The sequence below is a fragment of the Carlito syrichta genome, unplaced genomic scaffold, assembly GCF_000164805.1.
Source record: "Carlito syrichta isolate Samal-C Ts95f unplaced genomic scaffold, Tarsius_syrichta-2.0.1 Scaffold314315, whole genome shotgun sequence".
Lineage (NCBI taxonomy): Eukaryota > Metazoa > Chordata > Mammalia > Primates > Tarsiidae > Carlito > Carlito syrichta.
In genome coordinates, this window is record NW_007258411.1 from 66,078 (window position 1) to 84,537 (window position 18,460).

At 36.8% G+C, this 18,460-nt stretch overlaps 1 protein-coding gene across 2 annotated transcripts in view; it reads right to left on the reverse strand.

Annotated features, from left to right (window-relative positions):
• The window catches only part of PPIG (peptidylprolyl isomerase G), a 45,188-nt gene extending 27,052 nt beyond the window's left edge, over positions 1-18,136 (reverse strand). Inside the window, exons 1-6 of one of the 2 annotated variants that reach the window (XM_008071414.1) lie at positions 17,983-18,136; positions 3,005-3,063; positions 2,574-2,651; positions 2,413-2,487; positions 1,707-1,814; positions 684-728 (exon numbers count right to left, since the gene is read on the reverse strand). In XM_008071414.1, coding sequence (XP_008069605.1) covers positions 684-728; positions 1,707-1,814; positions 2,413-2,487; positions 2,574-2,634 — 289 coding nt within the window. In that variant the 5' untranslated portion in view covers positions 2,635-2,651; positions 3,005-3,063; positions 17,983-18,136. The remainder of the gene's footprint in view (positions 1-683; positions 729-1,706; positions 1,815-2,412; positions 2,488-2,573; positions 2,652-3,004; positions 3,064-17,982) is intronic. The other variant, XM_021719217.1, reaches the window with a different exon arrangement.
• Positions 18,137-18,460: the final 324 nt, after the last annotated feature.

Here is an 18,460-nt window from a genome sequence, read left to right on the forward strand (position 1 = left end):
AAGGCTGAGGCGGAAGGATCGCCGGAGCCCAGCAGGTTGAGGCTGTGGTGGCTGGGAGCATCCCACTGCACTCCAGTCTGGGCGACTGATTGAGACTCTAATTCAAACAAAAAAGAAAAGAAAAAAGAACCAAGTATGTGGAATTTGAAACAAAATTTCACTAAATCCCAGAAGTGAAAGATGGAAAATAGTATTTCCACATTAACATACATATAGTTTGCCAAATGATTTTCATATCAATAAAAAATACAGCAGAGAAAACTTAAATTTGTGAAGAAACTATAGTCAAATTTTAGAATATCAAAGAAACTTTTTAAAGTTTTCACAGGAAATAAGCAATGTCTAAAAATTTGGATATTGCTACTAATACTGCTAAATCCCCTTTAGTAAAGGTTAAGACTGAGCTATGGAAGATCCTATTCTAGCACTACAATTCTAAGAGTTGAGTATAAATCATTGAAACCCTTAAAAATAACATGTACAAAACTCCTACAAATAAAAAATCCCATTTCTAAAAAAAGGAGTATCAACATAAAACTTTTCACAAAAAAATTAACATTCACGTTATTTGAAGGCAGCTGGATAGTAGTACACTGTTTAATGAATTAATTATTGATTCAATAGAAAACAGAGAAAATAAAGGAGAAAACTTGAAAAAATCAAATAAATGTAAACATTTTTACCTTCAAAAAATCCTCCATAAATAGATTCCCCTCCACGTCCATTTCCTAAGAATAAAACACATACTTTTACTATCTCAAGATAGTAAGCTCCTCGAAGGTGATCCCAAACAAAATACTTCTTAAAAAGCAGATGCTCAAATGATTTTGAATCAATAATACTCAAGGGATCACAGCAAGTAATAAAAATAATGGAAGATATTAATGTCAATGACAAGATCTCAAATTACTTTTCCTTATAATACAATGGTAAGAATGTGACAGACTATCAAGATTACATGGAAAAAAGAATTTTCAGATTCTAATGATAATTATACAGAACTTTTAACAGGAATTGACAACTTTTTTTTTTAAAGCATCTTTAAAAACAGTTTCAATAGTTTTACAATAAAAAAATATAGGTAAAAATTAGGCCCGGCACAGTGGCTCAGGCCTGTAATCCCAGCATTTTGAGAAACTAAAGCTGGAGGATCACTTGAGCCCAGGAGTTAAAGACTAGCCTGGGCAATATAGCAAGACCTAGTCCTTAGAAAAAAATTTTAAAATTAGGTGGGTGTGGTGGCACATGCCTGTAGTCCCATCTACTTGGGAGGCTGAGGTGGCAGGATCACCTGAGACCAGGAGGTCAAGGTTGTGTTGAGCCGTGATCATGCCACTACACTCCAGCTTGGGTGACAGAGTGAGACTCGACTCAATTAAAAAAAAAAAAAAAAGAAAAGAAAAAGTATAGGCAAAAATTATACTGTAGTAAAGAATATTAGCTGTGATAAAATATACTGACAGATTACTAAGAGATGAATAGTGTTTTCTTTTGTATCCAGTAGCAAATTTCTGAAATTAATTCGTGCATCAAAGGTAAAATTATTTTCTATGTACTTACTTCTTTTAATATTTCTATGAATACTTCTAATTGTTTTAACAATAGAATGAGAAGAAAACTGGGCTAAGGCTTCTAGGAACTTCAATTCTGAGATCTATGATATTTAACAAAGCACATCAATGCATGGTTTTTTCTTTAAGTCTCACCTTCACTGAAGTCACCACCTTGAACCATGAAATCCTTGACAACTCTGTGAAAGAGACAACTCTTATAATGTAATGGCTTCTGAGTTGATTTCCCTGTCCCCTTTTCACCTATAAGGAAGAAAAATTAGAACATTTAGTAGAAAGGAAGTCAGAGAAATAATATTAAAGCTAAATGAATGAAATGATAAAAATTTTTGACTTGTAAAATATACCTCTCTTGAACGTTACAGATTTCTTTAAACCACAGAATTTGCAAACCTTACAGGAATTTTTTCAAAAATTCATATAAAAATTGCCCATGAGATTGATTTCTACAATCTCTACAAAATCATGGGCAATTTTTTTTTTTTTTTTTTTGAGTTGGAGTCTCACTCTGTCGCCCTAACTGGAGTGCAGTGGCCGCTCCCGGCCACCGCAGCCTTGACCTGCTGAGCTCCGGTGATCCTTCCGCCTCAGCCTTCCGAGTAGCCGGAATTACAGGCGCACGCTACCATGCCCGGCTAATCTTTGGATTTATTGTAGAGATGAGGTCTCGCCTGCCCAGGCAGGTCTCGAACCAGTGGGCTCAGGCAATCCATTCACCTCAGCCTCCCAAAGTCGTGGATTACAGGCTGAGCCACCGAACCCAGTTTCTTTTCTTTTCTTTTTTAAAGAGCAAACTATAGTCAAATGGGACTACTATTGGAGCAATTGAAAGTGAACAAACCTGTACAAAGACAACGAAAGTTCTCGCATGTTTTTGGGCACACGTCAGAAAATAATTCAAAAACAACTCTTCCAGCTGAAAAACACAGATAGTTGGTTTAAACTTCTTTACTAATTTAAAATGTTAAATACTTGCCTATAAATGTTAGCTATTATTCTTACCAGGTTGGTTGTTAATGGCAATGTCAAAAAAACATCGAGGACGCTGAACTTTTATGCCCATGGCTTCAATACATCAATCTATGAGTAAAAAACAGTATCAGACAAGCAGAGTAAAACAGCAAAGATTTTTCACAAATGTCTGGAAAAAAAATTCTGTGGAACAAAACTTAAAAATATAGTTTGAATTTATTTTTATATTTATTTCTATGAGGTAGATCACATGGATTATCAGTACTTTATTTTTAGAGTCTGGACTGCATTTTGTGAAACAATAAAAAAAAAGACTTGAAAGATAAATCTTAACCATCTTCATATTATCAAATTTCTATTTTACCAACTGAATATCTATTTTATTAACCAAACTGGGATACCAGCACAAACAAAAAATTGTATTAAGTCTGTATGATTAGTGAATTCAATAAGCAGATTACCTTTAAATAGAGAAAGGCCCAAAAAAAAAAATCCAAGAACTGATCCAATCCCTTTGTCCCTAGAAAATGAAAATGAAAGTTGTGATTAATATGTGATGCTTTTAAAAAGAAAAAAAATATATTCAAATTCCTAAACGCCACCAAAAATAAATCATCTGGGAAGGAAAAAAGTGAAATATTTTAATAACAGTATGGTCTCATTAAATGGTATATGTGATTCTGAATAAAAGACAACATCAAGTGTCAAATATAAGGCTACTTTCTGATCATGAGCAACAGTCCACACAAAAAATACAAATGAGATACCCTGTGTAACACTTATCTCCATAACAGATATCTATTATTTAACAGACATTCTTTTGATAAGACATTTATTTTAAGGACTTAAAATGATGGATTATAATACTTGATGATGGAGCGTGACAGGGTAAAGGACAGAAGAAATAGGTAAGAAGTGTAAATATCACCCAAACTGATTATAAAAATGAGTTTTGTCAGTTCAGAACAGATTAACTGAAATGTTGAAATGTATACAGTTTTCTGAAGATTATTATATCTAAACTAAGCTGGTGGTTCAGCAAGCAGTGCATGATATTTTAGGCCCAGTGAAGCTCTGAAAGATCTATATTCTTCATCCTGAATAAGTTCCTCCCTTTATTGTTTTTGATCGAAACTTTTATTGAGACAATTGTTGATTCACATGCACTTATAGAAAATAACACAGAGATGCAGTGTGCACTTTAGTCAGTCCCCCTAATGGGAACATTTTGCACAATAATCAAGGAATTTTAGCACAACTGTAGCACATCAATATGGTTATGACTCACCTATCATATTCCCATTTCCTTGATTTTACTCATAATCATTTAGTTTTACATAAATTTATCATATATAGGTTCATATATCCGCTACCATCCCTTATCCATTTTACACATCTCACACACCAAAAGTCACAGTACTCGACAAAAGGCAATGAGGAGACACTTGCACAATAACCTCTTTGCCTACATTACCAACAATTTGAAAAACACAAACTACATGCATTCATTTATTTAATGCTGATTATGTGAATTAAGGACTAAGTTACATATAAAAGACAGGTTATATTATGTTCAAATTCAGCCCAAGTGTTTATATGTTCAATTTTTGCATTATTGCAAGGAAAAGTAGGGAAAAACACCATTTTTTTCAAAACTTCCTCGATTTAAAAATTTCTAATAGATAAGAGATAATGGAATTTATTTTACATAAAGCAAAAAATAAGTACTTCTCAATCCTCCAAGAAACTATAGACACAGACATAAAACAACAACAAAAAAAAAACCTAGCAATTTTAATGTCTTGCCAAGTTTGTTTCATTAAGTTTTTACCTGTATGGAATTTCAATTACATTTAGAATTGAGAATACTTTGAATTCATAAACCTGAGGCAACTATCCTATCTTAAAGAAAAACATTAAATGGGCTGGGTACAGTGGCTAATACCTGTAATCCCAGCACTTTGAGAGGCAGAGGCGAGAGGATTGCTTGAGCCCATGGGTTCAAGACCAGCCTGGGAAACCTGTCGAGACTTCATCTCTACAATAAATCAAAAAAATTAGCCAGGCATGGTGGCGTGCACTTGTGGTTCCAGCTACCTGGAAGACTGAGGCGGAAGGATCACCTGAGCCCAGCAGGTTGAGGCTGTGGTAGCCATAAGTGTGCTACTGCACTCTAGCCCGGGCAAAAGAGCGGGACTCTTGACTCAAAAAAAAGAAAAAAATTAAATGACGATTATCTTTTATCTTCTAAACAATTTTTGTAGGCCTTCTTAATTCTCTACTTTGGGAATAGAAGACAAGAGTAAATTTAATGATTTATTTATATATTTTTCTCTAAAGAAACTTTTACAGCTATTTATTTAACTACAACATCCCAGGTAGAGATTTCTATTCCTATAATATGTGTATAGCACTGCCAAAAACATATCCAATTTTGTTTATGATTATAGTTAATTTCTAATACACTGTTTTTGAAAACAAACTTCAAATCTGAAAATCAGGCAAACGTTATGAAAGTTCAAAAATAATCCCTAATTACTCATAATCTTCTAAGAACAATCTGATTATTTTCCAAGTTTCTTAATTCTAAGGTATACTGTAAACTATCCTATAGTTCTGGGAATGGAAAACTGTAATAAATACCACTAACTTATGAGTTAGGAGCATAAGTGGGAGCTACTGGAATAGTGATTTGTTCTGTTTTGTTTTATTTGAGGGCTACAGTTAGATGTAATAACTTTGGGAAAACGTCAAGCTATACTTACAAATTTTGTTCTTTTCAGTATGCTATGTTATAGACTTCAATAAAAAATTTAGGCCGAGAGCCAGACATGATGGCTCATACCTGTAATCCCAGCACTCTGGGAGGCCAAGGTGGGAGGATTGCTTGAGCCCAGGAATTCAAGCCTAGCCTAGGCAACGTAGCAAGACTTCGTCTCTACCAAAAAAAAAAAAAAAAAAATTAGCCGAGTGTGGTGGTGCATACCTAGTCCCAGCTACTCGGGAGGTTAAGATGGGAGGATCCTTTCAGCCCAGGAGGTTAAGGCTGTGATGAGTTGTGATCATGCCACTGCACCCCAGACTGGGTGACAAAGTGAGACTCTCAACTGAAAGAAAAAAAAAATTAGGCTGGGCACAGTGGTTCATGTCTATAATCCCAACACTTTGGGAAGCCAAAGCAAACTGCTTGAGCCAGAAGTTTGAAACCAGGCTGGGCAACATAGCAAGACTTTGTTTCTACAAAAAAGTAAAAGAAAAACTAGCCAGGCACAGTGGCTCTCACCTGTTGTCACAGCTATTCTAGAGGCTAAAGCAAGAGGATCACTTGAGCCCAGGAGTTCGAGGCTGCAACAAGCTATGATCACACTACTGCAGTCCAGCCTGGGTCAAAGAGCAAGACTGTCTTTTAAAATAAATAAATAATTTGCTTTATTAAAAATAATGAATATATAAAAACCAAAACTCTTTATTACTCTATACCTACTCCTTCAAATACTCAGTAAACATTATTATTGTCCAAGTCAGCATATAAGGCTGAAAATCTGGGATCATCTTTGGTTCCACTTTCCTTCACACTCCATTAACCAAACCCTTAGGAAGCCACTCTGGCTCTAGCTTCAAAAATTGTCCAATGTTCTCACTATCTTAAACCATTATCATTTCTTATCTAGACTATTCCAATAGCCTCCTGATTGGTTTCTCTGCTTTTACTCTAGTCCTGTACTGTCTATTCTCCATAGAATAACCAGAGCAGAATGATTCTTTTAAAACAACCGTATCACATCATTCCTCTGCCTAAAACGCTAATGTCTTATCATCCCATTAATTGAAATGTCTTACCACGGATCTTAAGGCTCTAAATCAGCACTGTCCAATAAAAATATGAGCCACACAAGGTTGTGGTAGCCACATTTTCACAAGTAAAAACAGGCTAATTTTAATAATATGCGTGAAGACCCAAAAAACTGGAATTATTTTTGGAGGGTAAACCCCTTATAATACAGACCCATAAGCATCAGTGTACCAGCTGGCATAGTTGCAAGAGGCTGTGTTTGCCTTCAGTGAATTTTGTTTGGAGATTCTTTCAACACATTTGCCCATTTCATGAAGGGGGATTTACGAGCAGACATGCCCACACCATGCTTTGTTCAGCAGTCCACGTTTCCTATTCACCCAATCTCACCCTGAGTGACTTTTTTTTCTGTTTCATGGGATGAAAAAAGTGTTCAAAGGGCTAAAGTGGAAGAGGTTAAACAAAAACAGCAGAAGCACTAAAAGGCATCAAAATTGGTTCAAAAACTGTATTGGGCAGTGGAAAAAGCATCTCAATAGGTGTACTGCATCAAATGGAGCGTACTTTGAAGATGACTGAAGTTTAAACATGTAAGAATACACAATTTTTTATAGATAAATTCCAGTCTTGGGGGGCCTACACCATATGTTCTATTTAACTCAGTATGTACAGGTTGACTATCCCTTATACAGGTTGAGTAAGCTTGGGATCAGAAATGTGTCCAATTTCAGATTTTCTTGAGTTTTGGAATATTTGCATATACATGAGATATTCTGGCATATGACCCAAGTCTAAACACAAAATTTGTTTATGTTTCACAGATATCTTACACACATAGCCTACAGGTAATTTTATACAATATTTTAAATGATTTTATGTTAAGAACTTATATGTGAAATTTTCCACTGTGATGCTCAAAATTTCAAATTTTGGAGCACTCTGGAGTTCAGATTTTTGGATTAGAGCTGTGCAACCTGGATGTTCAAAATATTACCATTTCAACATATAATTAGCATAGGAATGTTATTGAGATATTTTACATTCCTTTTTTGGTACAAACAGATTCAGTATATATTTTATACTTACAGAAAATCTCAATTTAGACTAGTAGCATTTCAAGTGCTCAGTAAGTACATGTGGCTCATGGCTATTGTTATTTCAATTATATGGCTCTAAATACCTTAGCTCCTGTTGACTTCTATATATTTTCCTCAACTTTCATCTTCTAGTATTTCCTAACATCTTCAAACATTTTCTTCAATTTCACTTCAGCTACATTGGTATCCTGCTATTTTTCTAACATCCAAGGCTTATTTCTCTCATCAGATCCCTTACATTTGCCATTCCCTCTATATGGAATGCTCTTAAACCATCTTCAGTTCATCCTCTTACTTAATTTAAGTCAATGCTCAAGTATCACCCTCTTGTAGAGGCCCATCCCTAGTCTACCCATCCTCCATATCTTTTTATTCTGCACCCATCCTCCATATCTTTTTATTCTGCTTTATTTTTCCCCACTATTTATTGCAAATTTTTACCTATCTCCTAGAATATAAACTCCATGACACGATAGACCTGAATTTTCAGTCTTACTTCCCTCTTACTTCTTAATGCCTTACACTTTGCTTGGCATATGGCAGGAAATCAGTATTTATTAAATGAATTAATAAATGCAGGCGGGATAAGTATATGTGAGAATGCAACATTTAATATAAAAACAAAAACCTTCAAACATTCAAAATATCTCACAATGGGAGAAAAGTTGAATAAATTATGCGATTATGGTCTAAACATGCTATTTAACACTATATAGCCAGTTAAGTTATATAACATGATCCAAGAAACCTATTGCTTAGTTAAGAGAAAAAAAAGTAAGTTGCACGTAAGTATTCAACACCATAAAATAATACCCTGTTTTCACAGTAAGAGGCCCTGAAAATTATATACCAAAACTCCCAACAATTATCTCCACAAAGGGAACTGGAACTAGGGATGAAAGTCAACAGGTCTTCAGTTTTTTTTGTTTTTGTTTTTTGTGTTGGAGTCTCATTCTGTCACCCAGACTGAGTGCAGTGGCCGCTCCCGGCCACCGCAGCCTCGACCTGCTGGGCTCTGGCGATCCTTCCGCCTCAGCCTTCCGAGTAGCTGGAACTACAGGCACGAGCTACCACACCCGGCTGATTTTTAATTTATTGTAGAGATGAGGTCTCGCCAAGTTGCCCAGGCGGGTCTCGAACCCGCGGGCTCTGGCAATCCACTCACCTCAGCCTCCCAAGGCGCGGGATTACAGGCTGAGCCACCGAACCCGGCTTAAGTCTTCAGTTTTAACTATGAGCCTTGAAATTTTGCAATAAGAGTATGTTCACTGGCTGGGTGCGGTTGCTCAAGCCTGTAATCCCAGCACTTTGGGAGGCCGAGTTACAAGGACTGCCTGAGCCCACAGGTTCAAGACCAGCCTGGGTAAAATGGTGAGACCTCATCTTTACAATAAACCAAAAAATTAGCAGGGCATGGTGGCACATGACTGTAGTTCCAGCTACTTGGAAGCTGAGGCAGATCACCTGAGCCCAGCAGATCGACGGTAGGGTGGCCGTGAGCATGCCTCTGCAATCTAGCCTGGGTAACAGAGTGAGAATCCTACTCTTAAAATATATTGGCATTGTAAGACAAAATAGAAAACACATGAAAATATTAAGTGAATGGGCTGTATGTGATTTTTATTTTAGTTTTTGCATTTGCCAGGTTTTCTACAACAGACTTATAAACTCTTCAAATAAGCACTCAACTGAAATCTTCAACTATGTATTTTTTAAGTGTCTCACTTTCATGATTACTACAGGTTGAGAATCCCAAATCTGAAAACCCAAAATCTGAAACTTTTTTGAGTGCCAACAAGATGCTAAAAGGAAATGCACATTGGAGCATTTCAGATGTTCATATTTGGGCACCTAACTGGTAACTGCAATGCAAATATTTAAAAAAATCAGAACTCTATAATACTTGTGGTTCCAAGCATTTTGGATTAGAGACACTCAACCAGTAATGAGCAATGTTTTTAACATTTAAAAATCTTAGGAAATGATTTTTTTTTACAAAATTGTGCGCCTTCCTCCCAAATGAAAACAAAGAAAAATATCTGTGAATATTCACCTAAACTCTGTTTAGTAAATAATTTTTAGGCTATTTAAGTAAATAACAAAGGTTTAAGCTCCTGAAAAAGTTCATTATTTCTATTTGTCTACCAGAAATCAGAAAGCAAAAAATTGGGGAACGTATTTTCAGCAAATATGACAATGTATTAATTTTCCTACTATAGAGCAGTGTTTGGGAATGGGGGGGGCACTAGGACAATTTTTCATTGAGTAGGACCATTCTGCTCATCGCATAACATTAAGCCTCCCTGGCCCTACTATTTAGTCAATCACTGTGACAAACAAAAAATGTCTCTCTGTCCCTTTGCTGCCTCCTTTGAGAATCACTACAACAGAGTCCATGTACCAAACAAGTAAAAACTTGAAGGCCACCTAGAGAATACAAACCGATGAGTCACAAAAAATGAAATAACAAAAATCATAAACGGCACCAGCAATTTTGTCAAGCAGCATGGCATTACAGATCAAGGACACTGAATATATGCTGGGCTCCGTGGCTCAGCCTGTAATCCCAGCACTTTGGGAGGCCAAGGTGAGTGGATTGCCTGAGCCCAGGGGTTCGAGACCAGCCCGGGCAACTTGGCGAAACCTCGTCTCTACAATAAATCAAAAATTAGCCAGGTGTGGTAGCATGCACCTGTAGTGCTGGCTACTTGTAAGGCTGAGGCAGAAGGATTACCTGAGCCCAGCAGGTCGAGGCTGAGATGAGCATGCCACTGCACTCCAGTCTGGGCGACGGAGTTTGAGTGACACTCAAACTCAAAAAAATAAAAAAAATAAAAAAATAAAAAAAGAACACTGAATATAACCATATTCATTGTATCTTTTAACGTTTTAAGTATTTCAACATATTGGAATCTCTGTAAAGGCAAGCATTCTAAATTAAAGTCTTCAGGTTTTGGGTTTTATTTTATTTATTGTAGAGATGAGGTCTCACCAGGTTGCCCAGGCTGGTCGCAAACCCCTGGCGTCAGGCAATCCTCTCCCCTCGGCCTCCCAAAGTGCTGTGATTATAGGTGTGAGCCACCGCACCCAGCCTGTTTTTTTTCCCCTAAATAACAGAGAGTAATTACAAATAACCTAAATATCTAACACAACAGTTAAGTAAATTAGTTCACACAGACTGGAAATAAGCTTTATGAATAACATGGAAAAAATATTTGTTAAATGCTAAACAAAGATACTATAATATAGATAAAAAATTTTAGGTACTAAAAATACTCATATGTAGGAATTGTCACCATAGCACTTTTTATAATAGTAAAATAAAAGACAAAAGAATTGCACAGTAATAGGAACTGTTTAAATGATACTCACATGAAATGAAATATCATCTACTCATTAGAAATCATAATCTTACAGACTAAAATTAAAGATAACATTTTTTACCTGTTGAATTGGCAAAAGTAAAAAACCACTGACCTCATACACTGCTGCTTCTGGTAAAGGGGTAAATAGATACAATTCTTTGATTGCCAATTTGACAACAAATACCAATATTACAAATTCATTAAATACCCTTTGACTCAGGAATCTCATTTCTAGGAATTTATTTTATGTATATCCTTACACATTTGCAAAATAAAGTATGTACAAGGTTATTCAGTGTACCACCATGTGGAGTAGGAAAAGCCTATAAACCTGAATGTCCACCAAGGAAGGACAGGTTATATAAATTATAACATATCTATATAATATACATAAGCTATAAAAAAACGAGGAAGTTGTTCACTTACTGTTATCTCTAACACAGGAAAAATTATTTTCTAAGAACCATAAATGTTAACTTATTTTTTTTAAAGGTACAGAAGTGTGTATGTATATTTTTACTTTCTTCCATAATTGAGAGTTTATTGGTTGTGTTGAGGACCGAAACACAATCTTTATATATTTTCAAAAGAAGCACAAAGAAAAGCATATATTTGATTGTTTAACATAGAGGCATCTGGTAGAAGAAAAGGGTAACTGAGAAAGCAGGGTAAGAGGAAGACTTTTTATTTTATAACTCCCTATGTTTTTAATTTTACATGACTTAAATATATCCTCTACTAAAACTATTATAAAAATAAATAAAACTGACAAAGAGAAATAAACAATCAAAGACTATTAATGAACAAGATAATATTCAGTGAAAAAAGCAAGATAGCCGGGTTCGGTGGCTCAGCCTGTAATCCCGCGCCTTTGGGAGGCTGAGGTGAGTGAATTGCCTGAGCCCGCGGGTTCGAGACCCGCCTGGGCAGCGAGACCTCATCTCTACAATAAATCAAAAAATCAGCCGGGCGTGGTGGCGCATGCCTGTAATTCCGGCTACTCAGAAGGCTGAGGCGGAAGGATCGCCGGACCCCAGCAGGCCGAGGCTGCGGTGGCCGGGAGCGGCCACTGCACTCCAGTCTGGATGACAGAGTGAGACTCCAACTCAAAAAAAAAAAAAAAAAGCAAGATAGTAAACAATATTGGCAATAAAACCCCAGTTTCACACATATCAGAATGCACAGAAAATGACAGGATTACACCAAAATATTAACAATTATGTTTGGGCCAAGAGTTTAAGGAACTCTGAAACTTTTTTTGAGTCGGAATCTCATTCTCGCCCAGGCTGGAGTGCAGTGACACACTCATGGCCATCTCAGCCTCAACCTGCTGGGCTCAGGTGATCCTTCTGCCTCAGTCTTACTAGTAGCTGGAATTACAGGTCTGCGCCACCACCCCCCAGTTAATTTTGTGATTTACTGTAGAGACGAGGTCTCGTCATGTTGCCCAGGCTGGTCTCAAACCTGTAAGCTCTTGCCTCCACATCCCAAAGTGCTGGGATTACAGGCATGAGCCACTGTACCCAGCTTGGGTAATTTTTAATGTATTTCTGTATTAAAGTATTTCTGTTTTCCAAACTTCATCATCAGGAATAAAATATTTTAACAGGAATACAAATAAGATAATTTTTGGCCCACTAATAGCAAAGATCTTTTAAAAGACTAATTCCCAATACATGTTCAAATGGAGCAAAACAGGAATTTATATTACTAATGACAGTATATGACTCCTCTGAAACTTAGCAAAATGTCAAATTCTTAAGTGTCTATATCTTGAAAAATTCAACTGTTGGCAATCTATTAAAAGAAACTACCTAAACTTGGAAAGCCTTCAAAAATAAACCTGACTATCCTAAGTAAAATATCATCAAAAGTAATCTATTAAATTAAAAAATGATAAAATTATGGTCTTTGGCTCAATAAAGTAACATACTATTAAAGCAATGCTTATAAAGATTAAATCTGGAAAATTCTCATAATTTGTTAAAAATAATCAAGATATGAAATAATATATGAAGTATCATTACAATCATGTAAAACACTCTCAATTTTTAGGCTCAGGCAGATTTACAAAAAACAAACAAAAAGATTGAAAGGAAAAATCATTATCATGTTTGGTTGTGAAAGTGAATAGGGTTTTGCCTATTTCTGCTTCTCTTTAATAAGCGTAACTGCTACTATAAAAAAAAAGCATTTCAAAAAAAGGAAAATGTATAGACTATTTTAAGATTATTATGTATATGTCTGTAAATGGCCACAACATGTACTTAGATTCTATCACTCAAGGATATATTTTTTGTAGAAATTGATTAAAATCAGTTTTCCTGAAATGGCAAATCAAATATACCTTAAATTCAAGAAAGATGAAAGACAGCAAATTACTATTAAAATTAACTACACAAATCCCTTGAGTATGTAAATACTCTAATATTAATAGCTAATGAAGAACAATGGTGACACAAAACATGGTGCACACGTTATGTCATTAACATTACTAAAATGCTTCTAATTACTAATCATTCCTAAAATGCTACTAATTACTAATCAGAAATAGGATGACATTTTCTATATCCTGGTATTACTAAAAAATATCTAAAATCAGACACAATAAGACAAACATCTGGCCAATTTTTCATTTTTTTTCAAGTAGAAGAGAAAATAATTGTGAGATACTAAAAGTACAACTCAGGGAAAAATTAAAGCTATGCAATTTTCCATAAAATAATTCATGAATTGTCTAAAAATACTAGAATATAATCAAAGCTTTCAGAGTAATAGTCTGTGGGTGATTTGTGTGCTGCAAATTTATTCTGAACGAGTTGCTGCTTTATCTACAAAATCCAGATTTGAATGTTTCTTGGGGGGAAAAAAAAAATCACCACACCTGGCACTGTGCCTCATTTCTGTACAGCAATCAGCAAAGTCTGCTCCCAATAGATGACATACATATGTCCTAGTTTGACCTAGTTCTTATTATTGCCTATTAGCTGTTGCCATTTATTATCTAACTGACCTCATCTGCATGACCTCTTCAAAAACTTGAGTACGTAATACTGAATTTACTCTATTTCCATAATGAAAATAAATTAATAAGATAAGCAATAAAGACAACCAATTATCTAACTGAAAAATTTGATCATACAAAAATGCACAAAATCCTAAAACTTAGCTATAGCTTTTAATAATATCAGTTTCTTAATTTTTTCTATCCACATGATTTCAATCTGTATTTAATGTTTATCAACAATAGTCACTTTGCATCTCAATAATAAAGTCATAAAAATTTAAGATATCACAAAATGGGCCTCCTGGTGCTTAGAAGCTGTGTTCTTACACCCTACAGAAAAACGAGGCAGAGTAATCTACCCTATTTACACCTCAGCACGGCCCTGTGCCTGATCTGTATTTTGAATGGGGAAACATGGAAAATATGTATATATTTGTGATATATATAACACAAATTGCTAAGATTTATAAACTTCTGCAACAAATATATTTCATTAAAAAATCAGTAAGAAGTAATCAGTTTATGTGTAAAAAGTTTAATCTTGTAGTTTTATACATAAAACAATTTCCATATTCACCTAAAATAATAAGACTAACAAATGCCATGAAAAAGAAGACAAGGATAGATACAGGCAACTAATTTTTAAGATATATGGTAAAGAACATAATATTTGGAATTAGGCAATAAGTAAAGCAGTGACTTCATTGTATTCAAAAAGTTATTTGGAGCTTTCACACAGTATGAGAAAGTCATCATAGTACTGAGTCTCCAGTCTTGAAAAAGTACACAGTAGCTTTATTTATTTATTTGAGTTGGAGTCACTCTTGTTGCCCAGGCTGGAGAGCAGTGGCACACTCACAGCCACTCCAGCGTCAACCTGCTGGGCACCAGCGATCCTTCCACCTCAGCCTTCCAATCAGCTGGAACTACAGGCGCATGCTACTACGCCCAGCTAATTTTTTTTTTTTCTTTTGAGTTGGAGCCTCACTCTCTTGCCCAGGCTGGAGTGCAGTGGCACTTGACTTGCTGGACTTAGGTGATCCTTCCGCTTCAGTCTTCCAAGTAGCTGGAACCACAGGCGTGTGCCACCACAACCAGCTAATTTTTTTTTTTTAATTGTAGAGACAAGGTCTCGCCATGTTGCCCAGGCTGGTCTCAAACCCATGGGCTCAGGCAATCCTCTTGCCTCAGCCTCCTAAAGCGCTGGAATTACAGGTGTGAGCCACCGTACCCTGCTTCTAAGTTCTAACAGTAATAAATTTACCCCCACTCTTTTCAGAGATATACACTGCTCTAGCCTCATTATTTAATCCAGTAATTCCTATATAAAAATGTAAAGACTTTTGGAGTTTGACAGAATCTTGAGAGATAATTTGGCCCAATCTTCTGATTCTACAGATCAAGAAAAAAAGAACTAGAGAGCTGACATGACTGGCTCAAGGTCACAAGTGGAAAAAAGCAAGAGTTTAGTATTCTCTACACTCCACTGTAAACCTAGTTCACTCACAAAAATTCCAGATAATGGCTTATTTAATTATACTTTCCACCATATGACCATAATGCAATGGTTTAACTATGAATAAACCTTAAACTACAGTATACACATAATTATTATATTACATGCAGCTTAATATATAAACAAATGCACTCCATTCGCTTAAAAACATAAGTTAAGAGATCATTCATGTTTTTAACAATAATCACTTTAAAATCAAAGGCTATGTTTACATTTATAATAAGTATTATATAGTTAAATTTCAAGAAGAGGTCTGTGATCATTTTAAGCTGCTACTCTAAAACAAAGTGCAAAAGTTTTCCCATTTGGCAGTAAAAGTACAGCAGTTTTTTCTAAATATCTATAATATTGCCTATAGTAAATTTTAAAAAGCAAGTTTTGTCCTCCAGATAAAAATACAGCTAATGCTTATGGCAAATATGCATAAAACCAGGGTAAAATCATTGACATTTATGCAACATGGAAATTGAATACAAAAAGATGCAATACAATGCAGCAGAAAGATTTGGAACACTCATCACTTGAATTAGCTGTGGATTCCTACTACATATAATAAGTCCTCTTAGTATATTAGGATACTAAAAATGGGCAAGCTATAATTTGCTTGAAATTTCCTATTTGTAAAATAATAAATGAGAAAAATGGCAACATGTATTTCCTAAAAGGAGCAACTATTTAAATTAAATAGAATTAATCGCAGTTGGTGTCATAACTAATAGAACTAGTTCATCTTTCTATTATGAATGACTTCCATGTTCCCTTTGCAAAGAATGGGATGCTGCCTGACATAAGATATAACTTAAGGCAAAATATCAAAAAGACAAAGACATAATGTGGAAGCCACTAATACTGCAAGACCATGATAACAAGCACTATCGTACATTGACCATACGTGTTTTAAAACCACCAAAAAATAAAAGCCTTTAAGAAATCAAAAGAAATGTAACGAACACTCAACTTCACTCAGAGGAGTACCATTGAGTTGTCATCGAAAGCCAATTTTATACACAATCTTAACAAACCTGAGTATTTATTTTTCAAGCCCACTATTGGTGACAACTAGAAATCAAAATAATATCTTTTGCAGATGAAGAAACTGAAGTTCTGAAAGATGACTGGGCCACAAAATCCATGTTCCAACTTTAAAAGAATCGGTGTCCTAACTTAGTAAGTTTGCGTACTTACACACTTCTAACAGCAGAGGAAGACAACACTGACAACTGTTTACAGAGAAGACAAATTGCCTTAAGAGAAAAACACAATTCAAATGCACGGGAATCCTACTAACAGGCAAGACCCTACAGGATCTCAGGGCATCAATAATCCTGAAACACAGAGAAATCTTGAAACAATGAACAGTAAACTCTGGTTTAAGACAGAGATGTATGTAATTTGTACAGAAGCAATCCCACCCCAAATGGTTACCATAAAAAAGGGGGAGGATCCTAGTTCGGGTAAATTTTCAGGCATTTAAACAACATTAGAGAAGCAGTCATTCTAGATAGCTTTATCTTTTCTGGATTTTATGGTACGATTTCAAACCAAAAAATGTTCACTCCCCCCCCCCATCGTTGTTGTGAACCAACATTTACTGGCCATCTTCCGTCACCAAATGAGAAAACATTCAGACATAAACATATATATATATCCCCCTTTCTTGTTTTAACTATTGAAAGTTAATGCCGGATCCCCAAATCTCTAAAACATATAACTGTTCTCTGGGAATATTTGTGATCACTATTGCAAAATTTTGGTAATGCATAGAAAGTACAACAGTGAGAAGATATTAAAATCACTACACAAAATGGTGCTTTTGTAACATTTCCAAAAGGACCGGACAATCTTCTCGCTGGCAGACCTAGGCTCCTTAAAAGCCTAAAGATGAGCCAAATTAGCACACTTCCCCTTTAGGCATATGTAGCTATGAATCCATCACCTTCCTCTAAGAGAGTAATTATCTCCTCTTAAAAGGCCTGCGTGGCTCATAGCTCCTCGGAAACGTTGGAGAACTTCGCGAGAGCTCAAGTATGACCCTGGACTTGAGTTATAGGAGAATGCTTAGCAAAGTGGCCTGTGCCGCTTAACTATGCACGACAGCCGCTGCCCTGTGAGAGGAAAAGGTCGGAGGAGGAAAGCTAGTCTTCAATTTTAATCCCTGCAATTCGGGCTCTTCGCCTGTCAGTCTTCGACCCCAACCTGACAGGACGTCAGGTTGCGCCTCCCCCTTCCCCACCAACCCTCCCACCTACCCTACAGTAGTGTTCAGTCTCACGATTTTGATGCATTAAAAGCCAACTGGGCTCCCTGGAGTTCAGGCCGCCACCGCTGCCGCCATATTACAGCTTGTGCGGCAAAATGCGTCAGGGAGGGAGGTGTGCGCCCGAGTTGGGAGGGCGGGGGCTGACGGAGAGAGAGCCGTTCCCCGGCCCGGGAGGCTCGGCTGGAAGCCTCCTCCGGCTCCAACAGCTGCAAAGTCAGTGCTGCGGTCCTGGGGACCCCCCTCAGGCCCGAAGCATTCCGAGTAGCTCGAGGGGAAGAGGGTTAACCCGGCCCGGCCAGCAGCGTCGGCTCCGCCCCTTTCCTCGGGCCCTTCCCGCTCTCGTACCCTGGGACTGCTGCAGAACGACGCCGCTAAAACAACACGAGCCTCGAGCCACTTACCTGCACCGGTAGAGTTTCCTCTTCCCTGGGTCCGGTCCTTCACAGCGCTTCAAATCTACCGCCGCCAGAAAAGGCGCTAAAGCCCGCTAACCGTCTCCCTCCCCCACAGCCCAGTCCCGGCGTGGAGGGAAAGCGTCGCGCCGGAAGTGAGTCACGGGTTGGTTGACGGCATCTCCTGGCGTTCCTTTGCTTACGTCACCACGTCCTCTCAGGATTTTTCAGGATTTTGGTGCCTTTTAATACCTAGTTTATAGGCAACTTGATGTTTTGTATGTGAGTTGACTGGGAACATGTGTAGCCGTCAAAATGTCATGTCGGTCGTGAAATAAAGTGCTGCATTTAAGAAACATTTATTGATTCCCTGCCATATTATTAGAAAGGAATTCCTACCTTCATGGAGCTTCCAGTTTAACTAGCTTCCAGTTGACACTAGGTTAGCCGTTCTAAAACGCAGCTGCTACTTGAGGAACGAGGAGGA